Here is a 22,690-nt window from a genome sequence, read left to right on the forward strand (position 1 = left end):
GCATTGCAAACCTAGTCTGTCAGAACTAGACTGACTTATTTTTACATAGCGGCATTTATTCTTCAATGAATTATATTTTCACAATTGCACTTTGGCAGATGTGAAATACTGGGGAAATGCAGATCTGCATTTTAACAAAATATACTACAAATCTGTTTAATGTGGATTCCATGCATTTGGAAAACAGAAAAATGCCTAGGCATTTCAAATCTCTCAGTATGCAATATTGAGAAAGATAACAATCAAGAAATATTTCTAAGTTGTATATAAACAGAAATGTCCCACAGCTTTTTCTGAAACATGCCTGTTGAGAAACAATCATTACCATATCTCAATAATTTACTCATATGTCCCTCTTTCTGCTCACAATTTGTTTGGGACAAATTCATATTCTCTTTCACATACTTTGCAAATCAAAATCCTTTACAGAAACTGATAATTTGTCTAAAAGCAAATTTTAAGCATGTGATACTAAAGGCATTAGGAATGGACAGAAGAAAAACAATATGTAGAATTTAGGTCATAGAGGATTAATGGACCTTCAGCCCTGGAATTGGAAATTCACTTGTCACAAACTTTTTATATTAGCTTGAAAAGAACCAGTCAGTGAACATGACTGCTGGTAAACCTAGATCTGCAGAAACAAATGCGAAAACAAGGAGAAAATGTAATTTCAAACCACTAGAAAGAATCTACATGGAAATGATATTTAGTATGCAAACATATGTAATTACTAATGTGCCTATCTTTGTATATACACACACACACACCAAGATATAATGTTAAGGAAACAGCTATACAGGGACTGGTACCTCAAATAAGCAAGGTACACTTAAGCATGTAAGTAGTCCCACAGACTCCAAGCAAGCCAATAATTACTACCAACTGCACATGTATTGCAGTTTTTCCAAAGTTAAGCGTGACAGTTGGGGCTTATTTTGGTGAACTCCATATCCCTTTACACTCTCCATCTAACTCTATCTAGATTTCTCATTAGATCTTCTCATTTGTAACGCAGAAAGTTCAAAACAACGTTAAAATATTTGTTTAGCTGCCCCTAAAATGTTTATGATGGGGTTCCTGGCTCTAGACCCGCTGAATTTTTCTTTCCAGCTCCTGTTTCCTCTTCTTAGAGACAGGGCTTTTACCTAAGAAAAAGCTAAGAAAAAAACAAACAACCTTTTCCTTAAATCAGGTTCAGTTACCTTCCTCCTCACAGACTGCAGCCTACAGACTGGGTATTTCCCAACCCGCTTTGCTGGGAGCAGCACATCCCCACTTGTGTGAGTTGCTGCCCACAATTGCATAGCCTGCACAAGATTGCAGTAGGCCTCAGATCTTAAAATATTACATAGTTTGTGGCTGGCATACATAAACTTGCTGCAAATATGTTCAGATAGTTTTTTATCATAGATCAGGTGCATTACACAGTCAGGTGTCACACAGAGAGCTGCCCTGAATATCAGACTATCTTCCAAAACGAGCAGAATGTTGCCCCCACTTCAGTTATGCTTTGAGAAATTGGAACAAACAATAAGCAGCATTCATAAGGCATAGCAAATACAACTTTTTAAAGGGAAGACAATATTCTGAGACAGTTATACTAATTACCATTTGCTGAGCAGACTCAGTGAAGCTTGGGGATCAGGGTAGTAAGAGAGTGGCACAAGCTGCAACGCAACTGGGAAGGATGACGGGTTTCTTAGTATGAAATACTTCACCTAAATAGTTTGGAGGAGAAAAGAAAAGTTAGACTACATACTTGATAATAATATGAACTGCATTTTCAAGGAAATTCAGCCTGGCTTCATCAGTCTTAATGCAATATAATCACATGCATACAAAACTGCATGGAACAGCAGGACATGTCATCACAATGCCATCATTTGCAGAAACAGCTAAGAGCATGAGGAGTGATTTTGCATGTGCAAAAGTATAGTCTTTCCCCCCTCAAAATACACATTTCATTTGTATTTTGATTTGCACATGCAGACATAAACAAAGCTCTTCCGCAAAAGAAGGTAAGTTAGTAAGGTGCCACCTTTTCGTATAGAAGTTTGAGTCCAAGTAGGTTATGTACATTACTATGACAATCAAATGGCATAAATGGAATATCAAGGTAATTCACAACATGTGCATATGAGAAGCATCTCGGTATGACTGGTCTGTGCCAGACCAGGTTAGTACCAAAGTCTGACAAATGAAGAAGTAACTGTCAGCATAGTTGCAAGACACACTGCACTGCTGATCTCTCAGTTTTCTATCTTCAACATTTTATACACTTCTGTTATGTAAGGCTGTGGCAGAAGCAAGGCCACATATCCTGTATGCACAATGCATCATTAATGACAGCACATTCTATCCCAAGTCCCTTGTTCAATTATTTTACCACAAGCATGTAACAGATCACAATGTGAGGAAAGTTTTAATAAGCACGAAGAGTTGTTAGTTAATACCTACACTGCTTTATTCCTCTCCTTGTACTAAAAATACTACAATTTGATAGCTAGAGAATTTATCGAAGAGCCAAAGGGATAAACAAATTTGGTGTCTTATATTAGACTTATATGAAGGTTTCAAAATACCAATCTAAAAGCCATATGAAAACATCACCAAATACTAACTGCAGATTCTGTTCTTTAAAGAAGCTAAACATGTATCAACTCAGAAGTGTAAGAAAACCATCCTTACCATACTACTTTTAACTGCTGTGGCACTGAAGTTGAGTGTAAGGCCAGGCTCTGCAGTTAATCGTGGCAAGAAAAAGGCAAGGGACTCCTCTTCAGGCTTCTGGTGAATAATGCGAGCTGATCCTAAAATACTTCTTCTGCTTTATTGGCAAAAAAACAGAAAGATTTGTTTTTCTCTCTTTTTTTTTTCTTTGAAATCTAAGAACAAAAGATGATGATTTGCGAGGACCTATCAATTATATCAACTAATTCTTCCTTGGAAATGTTCTTCACAACACAAAGCCCACAAACATGTAATCTAGTCATAGAGAATAATTCAATCTCCCACTTTTCCACCTGCAACACAGTGACTATTTTTTGCAGCCATACTTCTCTGTTCTGGAAATTGGGTGATATCACTGATGCACTCTCTCTACAATTACTCAGGCACAGTGACTGCTTCCCTCCCCATGTCCCAAGTATATAGCATCCATTAGGTCAGGGAGTAAAAACCTTGAAAGCTATTCAGAGCTCCTGATCCTAAAAAGACTGCTATGGGACCTGTTGACAAAGGATTTGTGCAGCTCCATAACTGATCTGGTAAAATGTGCTTTGACTGCTTTCAAACTGGGTAGCCGTGGTGGGGCTCAGTCAAAACATTATTTACATTCTAGAATTCAGGCATCTCAAATGTTTACTTATTGCTGGCAGTGCCTTGAAATGGAAGTTAAAAGTGTTTGGGATGCTCTGAAATTCCAGATGCTTCAAGATAACCAACTTACATGCAGCAAGGTCAAAAATGTTTGTTCTAATTAAGAATACTTCAGAACAGAAATATTCCCCCTTACAACATTGTACTGGCTTGTATTAAGAACCTCAACGGATTCTGTACAGACCTGCAGGCTTCCCCACGTCTTATTTTTTGCCATCTCTCATAAAGTTCACTTGCAAGCTCAGAATCCACATCCCAAGCAGAACGGTCCAGAGAGAGACTCTTCTGCCAAAGCAGATTTGCTAAAACGATAACAGATTTTTCATATTTTAAGGAGGCAACATTTGCTCCTTTCATCAATCTACTTCTGAATGTGAGCAATCAGTATCTGCAAAGGGTCCCAACACAAAAAGAAGTAAGGCAAACCAAATTTTCCCTTCCAAGCAAACGTGTGAAGGTACACATACTAAGCAAATCAGATGGGGACAATAAAGACATACATTCACAAAACTGCAGTAATTCTACATGTAAAGAGCAATATGGGAATTGCATAGATTTCATATGCTCTGGTAAGCCCTTTTTACTGTTGCTGTTTCTCAAGGATGCTATTGAGAAGTCATCAGATTATCAGTAGTCTTTACACAGAACTATCCACTGATATCAATGAAGTATCAAGATCATACACTCTTCTCTGTGCAGCAGTACAAAATTGTAATATTACAGCACAGCAGGCAGCAAAACAAATCTCCATTTTGCAGAAATGGTGTTTCTATTTCACCTTCTCTTTTCCAGGTGCTGACTATTTTCTCAAATTCTACATAAGCTAAGCTTCCAGGCTTTATATCAGTCCAAATATTAAAATCTTTTTAGAAAGTTAGATTCATGCTGCTTTAAACATTTTCACACAGCAGAATTGAGTTAAATAAGCAAATTTCTTTTTAAAGAAAACAAAGCCAGATTATTTTGAAAATACAAAATGCCATTTATTGTATTATCCTTCGAGTTTAAAGTAATCAATCTAGACTAATGACAACTTGAACAATCCAGCTACAAGTTGTTCAAGGCCAGTATTTTCAGACTTTCCTATTTAAGTACCAGTATCCGAAATTATATACCTATATACAAAAATCTGATTGTATTATTAGAATAGAAAGTAAGCAATCAATAAGTATTTACTTATATCAGCAATACTCTTTTATAAGGTTTTAAAATATATCTTGCTTTTAAGATATTTACCTAAACGTGCCTATGTATTAATAATTCTTCAAACCCTGTGTTTCTCTGTCACCTCAAATATCCTTTTTATCTTTGACTGACTACTATTGCCTTCTTCATATCCTCATACAAAAGTACATTTTAAGAAAGCATCATCTTGAAAACACATTCAAGAGAACAAATATTTAGAGCCTACGGTACCCAGCTGTCTAGTGAAATTCCTTCTTAAGCAGAGATTTTTTTAATTATTGTTATTAATTAAAAACACTATTCTGAATCAGCCTTCCTCAAATTATAAGGACACAATACTGCCTCAGGAATGTATAGCATCTAACATTGTGTTTCTGTAAATGTTAGCTAGGTACTTAAAACATCTCCTAGCATTAGGGAATCTAGACAAATCCTGCAGTTCCAGAAAGAACAACAGCACTTTGTTTTACATGACACAGCTTTCAGAGCTGTTTTATAAGCCTGATAAATGGTCTTTTGCAGAAATCTGTGAAATTACTGCTGTGGGGAACAGATAGAGAGAACAAGTTCAAAATTAACTCTGGCTAATGGTCGGATATTGGTCAACATGTTTTTGTCCAAAATTGTATTACAAGACAGAACAACATTTAGCAAGTGATACAGAATTAGAGGTCTGAAATACTGCACCTTATACTCAGTACGAAGCCATTTATGTCAGTAATGGTCTCAGAAAAGCTTATGTTTTTAAAAGACAAAATTAAATAGTTGTATTGACAATCTCAATATTCTCATTACATGTCCCGTTACATAGATTTTTCTACAATACTGTCATTAGATGCCTAAAAACGCCCACCTGAATCAGATTTTCCCAAGTAGCACTGAATATCACAATGGGCAATAGCTTCAAAATGAAGATCTCCTTGCTGGAAAAGAAAACAAAAAAAAAATCACTTTCCATGTGACAAAAGAACAGGAAAAATTCCAGTTTTTCAGTGCATAAATTGGACAAGTCAAGGAAGAGAACTAAGGTTGCCTAGAGATCTGTAATTCCATCACTGTTTAACTCTGAGTGCTTAACTTTTTGAGCTAAAGAATGGTCCGGTATTGAGCATTTTCCAGGACTAAGGGACAAATTTCTGACCAAAAAAGGAAGCTGCTGCAGTTTGGTTGGCGGTACATAATAATCATTCAGCACAACTTAATACAATACCTTGGACACAGTTGAATATATCTGCAGAGGTATTTCAAACATCACTCCCACATTGGTGGCCAAACAAATACTAGAAAGCACATTTGTTACAGTGTCTTTCATACTGAGTTTCAGAGAAAATACATTCCAGCAGCCTGGAGGTAGAGTCAAAGGTTCAGCAAAGTTCAGAATCTAGAAAGAATCAAATGACACCTGAATTAAATCTGGAATGGCATTTTTAGCGCAAGCTGTACCTTGAAGAGCATAAACTTTCCATTTCTTTGTGGTTTTGCTGTTATTGCACACATACACGTGCCCATAACTGATCCATAGTGTGCACATAGAAATCTCCTATCTAAATACATGAATGGCCAACTAGATGCTTACATTATGTGCTTATTCATAAAACTGAATTGCCTGGTTTGAATCAAGCCAATGTGCAAGTAAACTGTTGACTTCGTCTTCCAAATTTCAAAACTCATCTATGTACTGAAGACTTCCATTATAGCCAATGAAGAAACACTCAATCCTATGGAGCACAAACAATACACACAACAATTCTGAGAACTGAGCAATGTTCTATAATTTGATGCATCTGTAGCTGCAACTGAAATGAAAAAAAACCACAGTTGCTAATAAAGCGATATAAAAACAAGCCAGACAGTAAATAATGCCTACAGAGAGCCCAAGCTTCTCAGTACTTAAGTTACAGGTGCACAGCTACATTTATTTTTTAATTGATTTCAATCAGTACTGAGAGCAAGGTCTGTGAAAGAATCTATTTGTATGTCAAAGGAGCAAATCCCTATATCAAGGACAAGACACTGTAAGAAGCCAAAATAAACCTTACTTTTAAAATGTTCTTTGTTTCTCTAGCAATGTAGACTTCATTCAGTTCAATGCTAAAGTCAAAGTTGTTTGTAAACCATATGGACCAAAATCCTGAAGTATTATGGTGTGGTTCTATATGAAACATTGCTGCAGAAGGATTGACATCAAAATACCTATAAGTAAAAACAGAATGAAAATAAATACAACTGTAATTGCTTTTGAGCATGCACGAGCAGTCCACAGATAACTGTGGCATTCTAATACAATGAAGTCTCCTAAGGTTTTAAGGAGAAAGGAAAATAATTTCCTTTAAAATACTTACATATAATACCAGAGTAAAACTTGACAAGAACAATGTGAAAGAGGTAGGCAGGTAATCATTCCACCCTCTCGCTATGCCACAGTACACTGCCTACTGCTTTGTGATAAGGTAGGTTGGATTAAATTGGCAAAAGAAAGCTGAAGAAATGTTTGTGATTTTTCCATCACTACCCTGCTTCCACACTGGAGGAGCAAGGATGGTAGAAATTTTATCACAGCCTCTAAGCAATGTTTATATGATGTAAGCTGCATATGTTTTTTCCTGACTCCTGAAATTCTTACTGTATAAAATACAGGATTGTTACTTGAAATGTCAAAGGTCTGCTTTGGCAAATGACACAACAACAGGAAGAAGCCTCTTCACCATCCTTAGAATTGCTCCATGATGAAGCAAGCTAACTTTGTTTCTTTGAGTAGGTTACAATATTCTTGTAGTATCAACAAATGTTAAATAAAAATCTACCGTTAACATACCCTTCCATCACAGGACAAGAAAGACAGGCTTTTAGTGTTGTAGTGCCTTCCAGTAGGTTGTTGTTCTTGTCATCAGAGTAAGGGCTTTCACTGTCACAGGATGCAGCTGGATAAGACCAGACACAGAGGAGAATACATCATTAGCCAGAAGAACAAAAGCAATGATTTCCATGTGAGGATCCCAAATAATGCTACTATGGGGAACATTTGTGTTCCACTTCTCACACAGGTGCACAAAGAAAGCATCTATTGCTAGTGTCCTAATTTTCAGAGGTTTGAAACCTTGATTTAAGAAGAATTTATGAATGCTAAACATTTTCATAGTACACACCACACACAAGGCTGCTGAGAGCAACGTCACCAACTTTAACCACGTGTCATCGACACAGCATTCTTATTTATCAGAAGATGCTGCCTCCTTTCAATAAAAGAAAGCGTTCTGAAAAAATACACCACTTAACATAGTTCCTTTCTTTCTCCTTACTTGCCTTTTTGAGGAAAAACAAGTGCCCATGTCATTATGAAAGCAGCCTGTTTCAGAAACATTTAAGTCTATGCACTGCAGTCTAGTGGACAGAACAGGAAACAAGCTGGAGTCAGCAATGCCTAAATTTTAATCTTTGCTCTTCCACAAACATGCCTGGTCTCGGGCAAGCCTCTTCAATGATCTTGCCAAGAAATGTCATAGAAAATGACCACCCAAGCACAATAGCCTTTCAGAAAATATATTGGAAACAGAAAAATAACCACAAATTATAAAAGGATGTTGAAAAAGCATATTCAATAATTATGCTTATTTTAAAATCAGCTAACAATTTCAGTATATGCTTTCTTCTTTTAGAAAAATATATGGCTTAGAGCCTTAGATCAGCGTAAAAAGAAGCATATATACACAAAAATGATGGAAATAATTAACAGAAAGAATTCATCCTCCTCTTCAAAAAATTCCTATTTTTTTTCTGAGATTTTTCAAGATTTGTTTGCTGAAAAAAGCTACCATTGTATAGATGATTAGACAGGGTTTGATTATAATAAGTATATGCATGCTGTACCTTTACAAGAAATAGAAGCAACTTTTGTAAAGTTAGTAGATGATGAAGACAGCAGTACTGGCTCAAACTCCACAGGTGATCTGCCATTTTGAGACAACTGTCGTATTTCCTGCATGAAGACAAGAAAAGATGATCCTTGTAGCACTACCATCATTATTATTGTACCTCTCATATTAGTGTATCTTCTCGTCACATTTGCAAGCCAATATCTGCAATTTTCTCACAACTTCTAAATAAACCCATGGATTTTTTATTCAAAGATAGTAGCTCCTACGTCTTAAAAAAAATCCATCGATGGAAGTACAACTCTAAAAGATATATTAAGATGTCTGGGTACAATGTAGAAGTACAGACATGTAACATTTGCCACCAGCAAAATCCCATCTGAAATTAGAGAGTAAGCCAGTGGGTTAGTTAGTTCCCTAATCAAATTCAACAGCCTAAAATATGGCTTCCTATAAGCCCATACTTACCTGTATATGCACGTGGCTGTTCCCAGAATGCAAGATGTACATATCTACCGTGGAATCACCTGTTCAAAAGAATGAAAATCGAGGTAAGCTCACCAAGGATTGAAGCACTCTTGCTGAGCCAGACACTCATATGAGAAACAATCAAAATTTAAATTTAAAAAGCTTTCTGTGCAACAGCTGCCCTTGTAAAAATGAGGAGATATGCGCATCTGAGGCTGGAAATCCTCTCAAACCACTTCATAAAGGAGCAGAAATCCACTTAAGATTTTTGGCCTTAAGTATGAAGGCAAGCATCAACAAGATATCTTCCTTCATTATCTCCTAAATCCAGGATGGAACAACTCCTCTTTCCTACAGGCAGGGAGACAAGAAGCTCGGCTGAAGGAAGGATGGGTGGCTGATGTTGCTACAAATTTTTAAGGGGCCAAAGCATCAATAGCACGTGACAGTCCAGTTAAATAAAAAAAAAAAAAAAAAAAAAAAAAAGCCTGTGTAAGCACACAGCTATAGAAGAGCCTTGATCACCTGCTCTGAACCACAGGCATTCTCAGGAGACAACGCAAAGCTAGACTTGGTGCCTTACACCTTTGGTGCTTAATCACCAACTATCGTAGTAATTTTCTGACCTTAGCAACAAGACATGGATATAAGCCAGCTTTCACCTGCAGATAAGGTGGATTTGATTACCACCCTTTGTCCCTGCTGAAGCTACACTCCCAGTCACTGGACACTACAAAGATCTGGAGGACCAAAAGAAGAGCCACGGGACAGACAAGACATGGCTATTACATCAGGGTGGTCGTAACACTTCAGTGAAGGAAGGAGACCTGAGCTCTTGCCCTTGCTTGTACCTGAAGTAAGTAAGTAGAGGCTAACAGTGCATCATTCTCCCAGTTTACCAGGTAAAATTTCTGTGAATGAGTGTGCTTTGCTCAGCTGCCCGAGAGCACGACTAGAGATGCCACCTTCCCAAAGAGGGTTCAAGATGTTGATGCAGATGCTCCATATACCCACAGCTGTGAGATTTAAAGCCCACACTCATCTACTACCTTTCCAGCTGGCAAGTTCCCCCATGCAGTCCCTTCCTACTTGCTTGTCCCACTCTAATGCGTGTTGAGCAAAGAGATTAACACAGCATCACATTCCATTTTGTTACACCTTCCCCTCAAGACCGTGCTTAATTACACAAATGGAAGGCAAGCAAGCAAACGCTGCTGTTTTGATATGGCACAGAACTGGTACTCATGGAGCAAGAAGTGGAACTTCCCACTGTGAGCAAGTCCAAAGGGATTACATGATCAACCTTTAATCCAATGAACATTCATAACTGCATTACATTTAGCAGAGAACAGCCTTAAAAACATACCTCCAGCACTTTACCCATCAAAAGTGTCAACAGCGAACACCCTTGACATGACAGATGTGAACAATTCTCTGCCAGCACCAGAATAAATGTACATCCACAATTCAACACCAAGTATCGGCATCCCATGGGCAGGGAAAATAGGTTTACAGTGGGTATTTCAGTTTCAATTGAGTAAATATCACATCATAGGACAGGCACAGGGGAATGGCATATAGTGTTTTGTGACTGGACCTTTACCTGAACTTCTCAAAAGACAAAACAATCATGCTCTTTTTATTAGCAATAAAAATTACTATTTGAATGTGGACTCTTAGGAAGTCCTTTCTTCTTCAGAAAGTAGAACTGGCAGAAATGTCTAAAAAACCTAACCAAACAGACCGCAAAGCTCTATAAATAATTTAAAACCCCTTGGATTTAGAAGATTTGTTCACCCAATAAACGTAGCATAAAGAAACTGTAAGGAGTTGATTGTTTTGCCTGTGGCATTTTAGCTTAGAAGAACAAATGATGCACACATCTGTATTACCTCATTACCCCACTTTCCACAATATCCACTATTCTGAGTACTGTACAAACCATTCTGCCTTCACAGTCCTATTATGACTAATTTAATTCCTGGGAAACTAGGCACACAGTTGTAGAAATCAAAGGACTACGATATCTTTTCATACCATTTAAGCAGATATGTTAGCACAGGGAAAACAGCAATGAAGCTTATGAAGACTTAGTTACCAATTGTTACCTTTATAAAGAGGACTGCACTTAGAGCAGCTCTGCCATAAGCGATTGGCTGACAAGCTGTATTTAACTGATTGTTCTTCCTTATTTGCAAAAACTTTATAGTGTCACTGAAATTGATTCAACTTAGCACACCAAATTATAACATATGTATAAAACCAATTTCTATTACAATTAACAGTGGTATTTAGGACTTACCTGAGGTCTTCGTTTTTTCCATTGCTACATAAACTACAAAAAGATTCTCCAGTAAGTATTGTCTGTGCTCCACAAAATCTTGTTGGGCATTTTCCATTCTTACCGTTAAGCTCATTTCTAGCAGCATTGGGTCATCGGACATAAAACAGCAACTCTGGAGCGAGACAAGGGGATACAGTGTGTGTGTGGTGGGGGAGGAAATGGAAAAAAAAATCATTACAGTAAGGTATCTTGAGAAGTTAATCAAAGGCATTATCTAACAGACAAGGTCTTCAGCACGCAAGTGCTGATAAACAGGAGTAATTAGGACCTCTGCTAAAATTCTCAGCAGAAACCAAAGACAGTGCAGATACAGACAGCACAGCAGAAACAAAGACGAAAAACAACTAAAAAGGACACTGAACCTTGAAAGAATGCAAATTTATAAACTGTCTCAGTCAGTCTCACCTCAGGGACTGCAAAACAGTTTCCTTTGTTAAATCCTCTGCCTTCAATAAAGTGTGCCATAAACAGACTGATGCATGTGTCTTAATGGTAGGAAGACAGTTCATGTTCACTGGTCTGTTTATAGTTAATTTTTCCAAATCCTGTGTTTTTTGTCTCCATTTCTCACTGAAGTAATTTTAAAAAAACAAACATACATGTACAATTCTTAATAGAAAACACTGTCGTCTGGCTAGAATACTTCAGATAAATACAAATAGGATTTTATTTCCTTGCTAAGTAGTGGCTGCTGTTAAGACAGCTGAGTCTTAGCAACTACAAAGACACAGACACCATTTTGCAAAAAATTAAACGCAACAAGCAAAACAAAACTAGACAATCAACAACGAGTAACAAATTTGTCCTGCATCACACAGTGAAAGGTCACTAAACTCAGACTCTGCTGCTTTACCACAGGGACTACTTTGGAGGCAGAAGAGAAGACTTCCACACCTGACACATAAGAAGTGCTCTAGTGAAGGGGCAGCAAACACCTTCAGTTACCCTGAAGCTCCACAATGAGATGTAACAGGAGGGGAAGCATCTGTGGATGTTGGTTCCCTCCTACTGCATCAAAGAAACGCTCAGTACTTGCAATAAGCTACCAGAAGCACAAAGGATGCTGCTGTAGAGACTCAAGCATAGGGGTGATGTGCTTTTGGGAAGCTTGTATCAGTGAGTGGGCAGCTATACTACATGTGATCTTAAACTTCCAGATGCATCTCAAGCCTAGCCTTGTTTACCATGCAATGCAAGAGTCAAATATGGGAATAAAACGGTACGGGATCACTATGATCTGTAACGTACAGAAAAATAGCTATGAAGTTTTGACCTAGTCATACTTGATGAAAGAAAGATGCTGCAGACCACAGCTCCAACCTATAGATCTGATCCAACAAAATACCTGATTGAGTGCCAGCATCACTGTGAACCATTACTTATTTACTGCGTAAACTCTTTTGAAGACAAAGGAGAAGATGATATTCTGCTGGCACTGCCCAGGAGTAGGAAATCTAGTGCTTTAAGTGCTTGCTCAGCACTTTGGAGGGGGCTTTTCTGCAAAAGGATTCGCCCCTCATCAGCTCCGCTGAACATCAAAGCCCTGTTTCAAAGCCTTTTGGCAACACAGCTCAGGCAGTCCAGACTTCAGACTCTCATTTCATTGCTCTTTCGCCAGTACGAACCAAAAATTTGTGAAAACGTTTCTGGAGAAAGAAAATTCCAAGAATCTAAACTATTACTAATATATTGTTCTAATACTTTATTTAAATGATATAACATGCATTACAATGCATAGCTGGATAGGAGTTTTGGAGGAAGGGAAGGGTATTTATTTATTTATTTATTTTTACCATTTCACCTTCTCCTAATGGTAATAGTGTGGTGTGTGTAACATTTCATTTATACCATAAGCTACAGTTTTATAGAATTGCAGTTAAAAATCATAACTCTTTTTTTAAACTGAGACATCTGAAACTGCAATGTTGCTAAAGATTGTAAAACTCTGGAAAGCATCCCTCTAAACATGAATTAAAATTAGACAACTTAAATAGACATCACATAATAAAACATACCTTAATTTGCTGATATGCATCATTAGGTAAACTGCATTCAAGGTGAACACGTAAGAGACTGGCATTCATAGTTTCTGCCTGTAAGAAAGAAAAATGAAGAAAATGTCAAGCAGATTGCTTCAAAAGATGTTACCATAGAAATCTGATTCACACACCACAGTTTATAGATAGTAAGACTGTCTCCACACATACATGACACAGCAATGTAAGAAAGTTGTAAAAAAATATATATATATTCTGTACTGTAGGTCAGCAAACTCCAGTTCTCAAGAAATGAACTCCATTATTATCTACTTATCAAACTATTATTATACATGATTACTAAATATTTATACAGTATCAACACAAGAAAACCTTATAAACTTTCATAAGACAATAAACTGTACCCAACACAGCCTTTTTGCTTAATACAAAAGCTTCTTTTCTTATTTTCTGTATATTTCCTCTGTCAGTTGTATACTGAAATACAGTTGCTAAGCCAAGAATGTAATGCCTCTTGGATATGGTCTTATATGTAGGTTTCATGCCAAAATGGACAGACAGAAAATGCTTGCTTCACCTTTTTATTGATTGGAAAGGGAAAAGGCGGTGATTGTGCCAGCTTGTAAATCATTCATAAACCTAGTGGGGCTACAGCACCAAAGCCAAGCATAGTTCATGAAAGCTGTTTGGGAATCTGAACTGCCAACTTAACTGCACATACTGCTTAACCAGTATATGTTAATTCTAGGTAATAATTATTAAAAAAAAAAAAAAATTATGAGAGTTCTGTCACTCTACTTGTAACTTAACTACAGCAAAATTACCTGATGACTTTGAGACTGATGTGGAACCCCACTCAGTTTGTCTTTTGATACCCAACTAAATCAGAACAGGGTGTCTGCAGGTGCAAGTTTCTGAAGGTGTCAATGCAATTTCGTTTAAAGAATTTAAATAATTTGATGCTGGGAGGCAGAACTGAGTAAAAGGTTTTAAAGTATCTAACAGCCTACTTCATATATCCATGGGACAGACAGAAGGGAGCAGGGTGCATCTGAACAGAGAGGTTTATCACATTTCATTTATATGCTGGGGTATGGTTTTAGAAAAGTACAGCCCAAAGGAAGCCAATGCAAAGTCAGCAGTCTTAGTCCAATTGGATTTCATACTGAAATGACTTCGGCTTCACACAAGGGGGCGATCCAACCTCTGCAAAGGTTATATTAGCAGCACCAAAACACAGGCACATGCTTCCAGCACAGCTTGCTGGAGGTGTACAAACCCCAACCAGCTCTCTTCTTCCTGCAAATTCTGTTGTCCTCATCAGTTTTGCAAGCAGTAAAAACCATTTGGCTCCAAAACATGCACCGCTTACCGACATCTCACAGCCACAATTGCTAATGGAGTTTTAACATGGCAGTCAGAGATGAACAGCAACTTTGGGGATCGCTTTTTTATCAAATAAACCTTGTTACTTAAAATTCCCTTCTCAGTGGTTTCAGAAAAAACACTATAATTTTCATGGCGATAAACAAAGAGGTGTTAACACTTATTCAATGCCATGGCAGACCCCTAGCCCCATAAAAATTCAGTTAAATCATGTTTTTCCAAAGTTTTATTTGAACTTCTCTTCTTGACCTGTAGTAGGCCTACACAAGAATCTGCTATTACCTTAAAGACTGAAGCTGCTAATATAACGCACAGTGAGAGACACATTACTGGGGTGTATTCAGTGTTGACCTGCTTTCTATTGCAATTCTTTATTTCTCTTTGTAAAGGTTATCTTCAGAAAAGGAAAAGGGTTTTCATTTATCTGAGCCAGACAGATGCACAACTATTGTGCCTACTGTCTCAAAACACTGGTATTAACCATAAACCATAAAGACAAATAAAGAATCTGGGAAGAAGATGTCAAGCTGAGTTTCCCAGACAACAAGCCCATGACCACGTTCACTCTTCCAGGGGTGGAAGCATCTCATTTATACTGTGAGCAACACCACACAGGAATCAGCAGAGTGCTGAATTTCACAGTGCACGTTCACACCAGAGGCAAATTACAATGGGAAAAGTTAGAAAAAGCACTGCATAACAAACACAACCACTGCTGCTCCTCTGGTCACCAGAAAGTTAGATGGTACCTCTGTTTTGTATTAGATATGCATACATACCTGCACACACACAGCACCCACAAACCCTGCAGGAACTGTATGGACAACTCTGATGGACGCCACTCAGGTGAAATTTTGGCATGTTCTTCAATTAAAAACCAGAGAGGGACAGATGCCTCTTTAGAAAAATAAATACATTCAACCATCTGATGTGCCAGGAGTGCCATTCAGCTGGAGAAGGTCGAGGATTCTTGTTGGGGGACAGAACAGTTGGCAATGACTCAGGAAATAATTAACCCATCAAAAGAGAGAGAGCCTCAACAGGCCCGCTGGCACAGGCCACCTCAACAACCACCACACAACTGCCGAACTGAGGCTGCTTTTAGGGGAAGGATTCCTCATTCTGCCCCAGATACCCTGTCAGCCAGACACGGCTCTACACAAGATCTTCAGAGATATTCTTGCATTAATATCAGGACCTGTAGAGTTCAAACCACTTCCTGGAGCCTGACCGTATTATAATCTGAAACGAACAAACACAGAACCAGCTTCCCCTTCTTTCTGAACGTTGATACATTAAAGTTTCCTTCCAGGACAGTCCTGAAGAGCCATGCCTCTGTTATAAGTGAAGAACTGTTAATAAGCTGCTCTTGTAACAATGATTCAGCAGAGTTTCATCAGCTTTCTGCAGGCAGTTATCAGGATGGCACACTGAGAAAACTCTACTATCCTACCACAGTCCCGCTCCACACCCTAACAACACACTGCACAAATTTGCTTCTGTCGCTTCTGTTCACCTGCACAGAACATAACTTAAGGAGTCTTGGGAAGCCAGGAAAGCGATGCCTGTGTCTCCTGTGATAACACATCCCTCCCTGCAGCTCACTCCTCCATTGACATTTCCAGCCTGTTTGCACAGCATTTTGAACACAATGAGGCACCGATGTAGCTGCCTGCTAAGTGCCACGCAAATATTAACCAACGCCCCACAACAGGCAACTGGAGCAGAGGCTGTATCCAGAAGTTGGATAAACAAAGATGACCTACATGTGCTCCGCCATCTGCCACGGCTTAGCGGTAACTAGTTGCTGCTGAACGGCCATGTGGACACACTATGAATTCAGCGTTGGATACAGCTCGCTTCCTCCCAACTCCTGAGCCAGAAATACCAGGATCCAGGACCATAGCCAGAGCGTGCTGATTATGAACCCTCCATAAGCTGAAACTTTGAAAGAAGCAGCTGAAAGAAGGTGAAATTCAACAGCAGACGCAGCAACTTTGTCTTTCTTTTTCATCCTAATTAACCACAAGAGCTTCTGGTTAAAAATATGGGGGAATAACAGAAAAGCCTGGGTATCTTCGCTGAGTTCAGAACAATTAAAACCCACAAACTCAGTGCAGCATGGAGGCTCATCTTCCCTCGAAAGAGGGGAAACTTAATCCATACCCCTATGCACAATTCTGACCACTCATCTTCAAAAGAAGTTGTTACTAACTGGAAAAGCTGCAGAAAGGCATTGTCAGCTTGGTTAAGAAATGGCCAGCCCATCAGTGGAAAGGATACTAAAGAGCTTGGATTGCTCAGCTTAGCAAAAAGGAGGCTGAAAAATGTGATGCCACCTACAAATCATTCTGGGTTTAAGTGTCAGAAGCATGAGCAGTTTCCTAAACTGAGTGTGCATCATAACAAACAAATAGAAACTGGCAACACAGAAATATTCAGACTGGAAGTCAGATGTAGGTTTTGACTGCAGAGTAGTAAGAACAGGTGTTTGAGTTATGGTGACAATACATCCAGCAGTCATGGGAAGCCTTTTTACTCATCACCACTGGATTAGATGAAGATTTTACCTTTCCAGCCTTGACAACGATGGATGATGCCACTTTCAGTATTAGCAAGCAGCTTAAACACATCCATCTTTAAAAGAAGATCTAGTAGATGGGGGGAAAAGACACAAGCCATGGACACCTCACTGACCTTTCTCACAGGTTTCCAAGCAGTGTCAATAGACTTTAAAGGCAAGGATATCTTTAGCATATCCAAGTGAGGCTTATGCTACCCTGAACTTAGATTAGTATTTCACTTCAGTTAAAAACAAACTTCAGAAGTAAATGAGTGATTAGGTAGGTATGGGTGGTTTGTTTTGAATGTTTTTTCACTAAAAAACTCCATTGTTTAGTGTTTATGTGTCCTTAAGTTTGTGTGTATGTAGTCACTCAAACGTCATAGACCTCTTCCTCACATAGCTTCTAAGCCTATGATATAAACTGGAATCACACCAGCTTCTTTGGGATCCAGATCAGACCATTAGTGGGGTAAACTAAAAGAGACACTACTGGAGCAGATAGCTATCTTTAAAACAGCAAGAAGGGACCCAAACTTGAGCCACAAGCTCCACTTCAGTCCTCAGATCTCACCTACCACCTTCAACAGCCGAGGAGACTGCGCCATTGCTGCAGCACTTGCGTCCAGACTGGTAACACAGTGAACTGGAGACTAATTCCCCAGTTATAGCCAGGCACTGAAAAATTACACCCAGAGCTAGGAGAACTGAGCCAATACCCTCTCACATCTCATGTACTGAGAGAAGAAGGGTGCCAGGTGGTACCATCCTCCACTGCCAAACCACCTCAAGCTTGTACTGTAGAGAAATAAAGCAGAGAAAAATGTTCCTCACCATATAATAACACAGACATCAAACACTCCCCACAACTTGTCTAACTCAGGCATTCAGATAGAACTGAATGAACAGCAGAGTCTCCTTTCAATCCTCACATGGTACCTGATGATAATCCATCAAGCTAGTTGAGAAGATGCAGAACAACACGTCATAAATAGCATCTTCCTTCCCTCCACCACAAATTACTAAACCTAAAGATTTTTGGTTGCTTCACAATTGTCTGCCTACACACACCCACAAGCATACATGCAAGTATGTATACAGGAAAGACTGTTACTGAGGAAAAGAAGGAAAGACAAGGAAATTGTGAGATATCCTTGGGGAGAGGTAAGACATCTAACATACAGAAAGCAGACTTAAAAAGAGAGATCTAAGGTGAGAATTTCTCTCAGGTAGAAGAAACAGAAGAAGGCATCATGAAGGCAATCATTGCAGGTTATGTTTAGATACAAGATTAAATTGTTATGTGGTATAATATTCTAAAATACATTTAACAAAACTAAATACATGTATTATACAAAAGGTTTTATCCATAAAAAATATGAAGGAAATAATAAAAGATCGATTTTCCAGTACTACACAGCCTGGATGACTATGAAAATACCTGCAACTGCACCTAAACCTAAGAAACTGTTAAAGCTTCTCTTCCAATTTAAATAGTTATGCCTTGCAAATCCACCTTGCTGTATCCTTCACAGTTCCCTACTTTAGTCAAGCTGAGGTAAACAAAGCTGATGTCTTCAGCATTGACAGAGGTAGAAGGGTATACACCAGCCTGACTCTCAGCACTTCTCACCCATGCAGCACGCCGCACTTTATAATTCAGTGACAAACTGTATGTATCACAGCTCTGACCTGGCATGGGGAACAAGTTTGAAATAAAATGGGTGGGGAAAAACAAACAAAAACACACACAGCCCCTCTAAAGCCACTCTCCCCCCCCCCCCCCCCCCGACCCTGTAAGTGGATTCATTTATTTTCAAGACATATCAGTTCTCCACTCTGGTTCAGAGCAAGGGCACACAGATAGTTTTGTTGGCACAACTGAGAACAGCACAGCACAGAAGCAACACTCAAGAACAAGTGGAAGTAGCCTTAAGGCCAAAGGCTTTTGTCTCATTAAAGCCAGGACACCAGCTCATCACGATACCCCTGTATCTGGTAACCCCTCTCCTGCAGTCACTGGTACTTGGATTTTCTGTTAACATTCCTTGTATCCCAACAACCTGAGGACAAAAATCTTTTATGTCTAAGCAGATTCATGTCTCACTACTGTTTGAAATGCATACTGTACCAGTGTTTGCGATGCCTGGATGTTTTGAATATGCGGAAGCAGTAAATAGGCATTTGCTAGCTGCATTCTAGGTTCTTCTGGAGCAGACGTCAAAGTTCCCACTCCAAAAACCTTTTGTTAAAAAAAATAAAGTCATTATATCAACATACAATATATCAGTTATCAGAGTAATACAGAAAAATATTTTACTAATAAGAATCCCAAGGAACAGACTGTTTTTTAAAAATTATTTCAAAGATAATATACATATTAAAATGAGTTCCACTGAGCAGAGTAAATATACACAAAAGTAGCATGTTAGCATCTTCACTCATTCACTATCACATTTACTTATCAGCAGAGTATCAGGGTCTCTCATTAAAAAGCATTTAAACTCTTGCTGTTCTTCAGGCAATTACAATAGAAGTATCTGGATATACTAAATATTTGGAAGCTCGCAATAATCCATATTTTAACCATTTTTAACCTTTTAACTAAGCTAGTTATTAAACCTTTTCTTAATGCAAGTGAACAAGAGGCATTATCTTTCAAATTGTCTTCACAAATGATGGAGTAAAGCAGAACTGTTTTTAAAAAACTACATGCAGTACTTACACATACCATGTAGTCTTTGTTGTCAACAGGCTACTAAGTAAAACAGGAGGCTAATGGCCACATCACAGCGTTACGGTCACCATTTGACTGTGCGGTAATCTCTGGAAAACTATATTTCTAGCCTGAGGGCATACTGAAATCAATGGCTTTGACTTCAAAATTAAATAAAATATTTTTGATCACTTCGGTTTTTAAAGCCTGCAATTTTCAGAGCACTCAAGATTTGCAAGTTTTGTTGTTTTTTTTTTTACTGCATTTATATTTTCCACTCTGCCAAGATTAAAGACAATGAGATGCAAGATAACCTCTGATGATTTTATTCTTTCTCTCAAGAAAAACCCATTGGGGTTTTTCACTTACTTGTATGAAAATAGATCTTTAAAACAGAAGAAAAAACATGTTTTAAATTAATAGAATAACACAGTATTCACTGCAGACCCTCAGGCATTGGATAGAAAATATCCAATCAAAGGGAATATGGGGAATTTTTATTTATTTTTTAAATGGAGACTGTTACAAATACATTTTCCTGTAAGAGTGGTAATCCTCCATTTGGGAGGATCTGCCATACATACTCCTCGCATAAACACATTAGAAACAAGCGTATTTCAAGGCTTTTGGGCTCTCAAGAGCGCTGTAGCTGTGCATCAGCCACTACAGTTATGCCCAATTTTGAAGCTCTTAAACCTAATGCAGGCTGAAATCATGGACAGTCACTTCCTCTGTTACAGATGCCTGGTAAACTGTCCGTGAGTAACAGTGTGCTACCAATTCCAGCAGCAGTCCAACAGAAGACAAACCAATTTTCTGGTGACACTGACAACTGCTTCCCTGCAACTTGTTCACAAAAGGCCCTGGTTGAGCTGACTGGGTAACAAAAAGCAAGGGGTCAGGAGTGAATGCAAAGAGGGGATAGATGCAAAAAGAAAAGGTCAAACACTCTATAATGCCGTGTTCCCCTATCTTTGATGAAAAGTTCCCACAAAATTTGGCATTACCCCTAGTACGTGGTAGACAGTGGCAATATTTGTATTCCAAAACCTGTATTTCACTGAAGTTAACTATGCTTCATTTCAAGGTCTGTTTTCCAGCACAGCATCAAAGTATGAGAATGAAGGAGCTGGACGGTTGATTAAAGCTGACATTGTTTTTAAATCACTAAATTCAGGTTTCGATTTTTCTTCTACAACTTAATGAAATTGAAGAACTTGAAACGCGTAACATTCCTTATAAAAATCAAATAACTTAAGACTCGCTTGAATTCCCTAGGTAATCAGACAACAGATGGCTTCAATGTAAAACCTATAACTTCCACTTTCACGTTTCACATATGTTTTTCACGACAAACAAATTCCAGCACAGTGCATTCTAGACAACAATATTACATAGAGCCACCCAGTACTGACAGGACCATGATCGATATGCTATGTACAAACACACACTTACTTTAACTACCACAAGTAGTCCCCCTAGCAGTAGTTATTTTAATGGTATACAAGTACGAGGGATCATGAGATCAGCAAAATCTGGTAATAGGGATGAACTGTACAATGTTACTCCACTTGACTTGTATCAGGAATTCAATGAACATTACGTTCGAAATGCATGAATTTCACTTTTAAAAAACACAAATCCAAAACGCAAACCAAAAATAAGCAAACTTACCTGATATGAAAGTACTCCATGAGATGAGGTATTTATAAATAATGAGCTTTCAATATTGCCTTCTTCTGTTGGCAGAAAAAGCACTCTGAATGAAATTTTTCCCATCGCTGGAATCACCTACAGAGACCACAAAGAAGCTTGCTTGCTCAGTGCAGTTAATCACAACACCCACCATTCACCCACAGACACTTCCACGTGTACTTCTGTATCCACAGATCCCACTAGCAAAAACTCAGCCCTACGAAGTTTCACCTGTCCATAACTCTTATCTCTTGGAATGCAGAAGAACAGAGCATGCAGCAACTTGCTGTATTATGGCTGGAATTTCTCAGCTAGCTCAGGCCTCATCAATGTTCCTTTTTGCACAAGTTCATCGTGCAGAACTAACTGCCTCCACATCCTTTAAAACTCTTCCCCGCACATAGATACTTACCACAAAGCAAGTCAATCACCTCTGTGACACATTGCTACATGAGTCAAAGCCAAACTTGGGCAAAACAATTCTAACCAAACAGGCCCGTCTAACCAAGAGAGCAATAAAGTTTGTCTGCACAGTAATATCCATTCAGGCATGGTGGGGAAAAAAAATAAAAATACAACACCAGACAAAAGCATAATAAAATGCTTTGCACATCAGCAGAGGGTAAAATCTGGGCTTCATCAAACTCAGATCCCAGTGACTCATTCTTAACATGTGTTATATTGTTATACATCATTAAAAAATATGAGTTAAAATAATGGTCTTAGATCCTATGGCAATTATGCTCATAATTGCAACACAAAATGCATAAAACATTTCAGTATTTATTTTTTTTTTTGGTTGAATATGCAAGACCATTGAAAAGACTGAAAATTCAAGGCTGTAAACACCCACATGCCTGTGGATGACTGCATAATGCTGCATATAAGAGAATGAGATTTAAACAGCCAATTTAACACTGAAAAAATCTTTTCTTTCTGAGTTACTGTAAAACACATTTCCTACTGTAGGTTTTGGATGTCTTCTCCCTTACCAATCTAAGTAAAAACGAGCAAAAAGTGCTAGCAAAAACAGAAAGAAGTTGGAGGTCCTAAGAAAAAGCACGAAGAGAAAACACAGAATGA

The 22,690-nt window shown here is 38.4% G+C and overlaps 1 protein-coding gene across 4 annotated transcripts in view; it reads right to left on the bottom strand.

Moving 5' to 3' along the window:
* Positions 1-22,690, bottom strand: part of TMEM131L (transmembrane 131 like) — a 77,575-nt gene that overhangs the window by 20,820 nt on the left and 34,065 nt on the right. For 2 of the 4 annotated variants that reach the window (XM_032186323.1, XM_032186322.1), the window contains exons 6-18: positions 21,587-21,703; positions 19,328-19,438; positions 13,266-13,343; positions 11,209-11,362; positions 8,907-8,965; positions 8,434-8,542; positions 7,382-7,487; positions 6,606-6,759; positions 5,777-5,947; positions 5,420-5,489; positions 3,566-3,683; positions 2,692-2,830; positions 1,612-1,721 (exon numbers count right to left, since the gene is read on the bottom strand). In XM_032186323.1, the coding sequence (XP_032042214.1) occupies positions 1,612-1,721; positions 2,692-2,830; positions 3,566-3,683; positions 5,420-5,489; positions 5,777-5,947; positions 6,606-6,759; positions 7,382-7,487; positions 8,434-8,542; positions 8,907-8,965; positions 11,209-11,362; positions 13,266-13,343; positions 19,328-19,438; positions 21,587-21,703 (1,496 nt within the window). The remainder of the gene's footprint in view (positions 1-1,611; positions 1,722-2,691; positions 2,831-3,565; positions 3,684-5,419; positions 5,490-5,776; positions 5,948-6,605; positions 6,760-7,381; positions 7,488-8,433; positions 8,543-8,906; positions 8,966-11,208; positions 11,363-13,265; positions 13,344-19,327; positions 19,439-21,586; positions 21,704-22,690) is intronic. The other 2 variants (XM_032186324.1, XM_032186321.1) reach the window with 1 other exon arrangement.

The sequence above is a fragment of the Aythya fuligula genome, chromosome 4, assembly GCF_009819795.1.
Source record: "Aythya fuligula isolate bAytFul2 chromosome 4, bAytFul2.pri, whole genome shotgun sequence".
Taxonomy (NCBI): Eukaryota; Metazoa; Chordata; class Aves; order Anseriformes; family Anatidae; genus Aythya; species Aythya fuligula.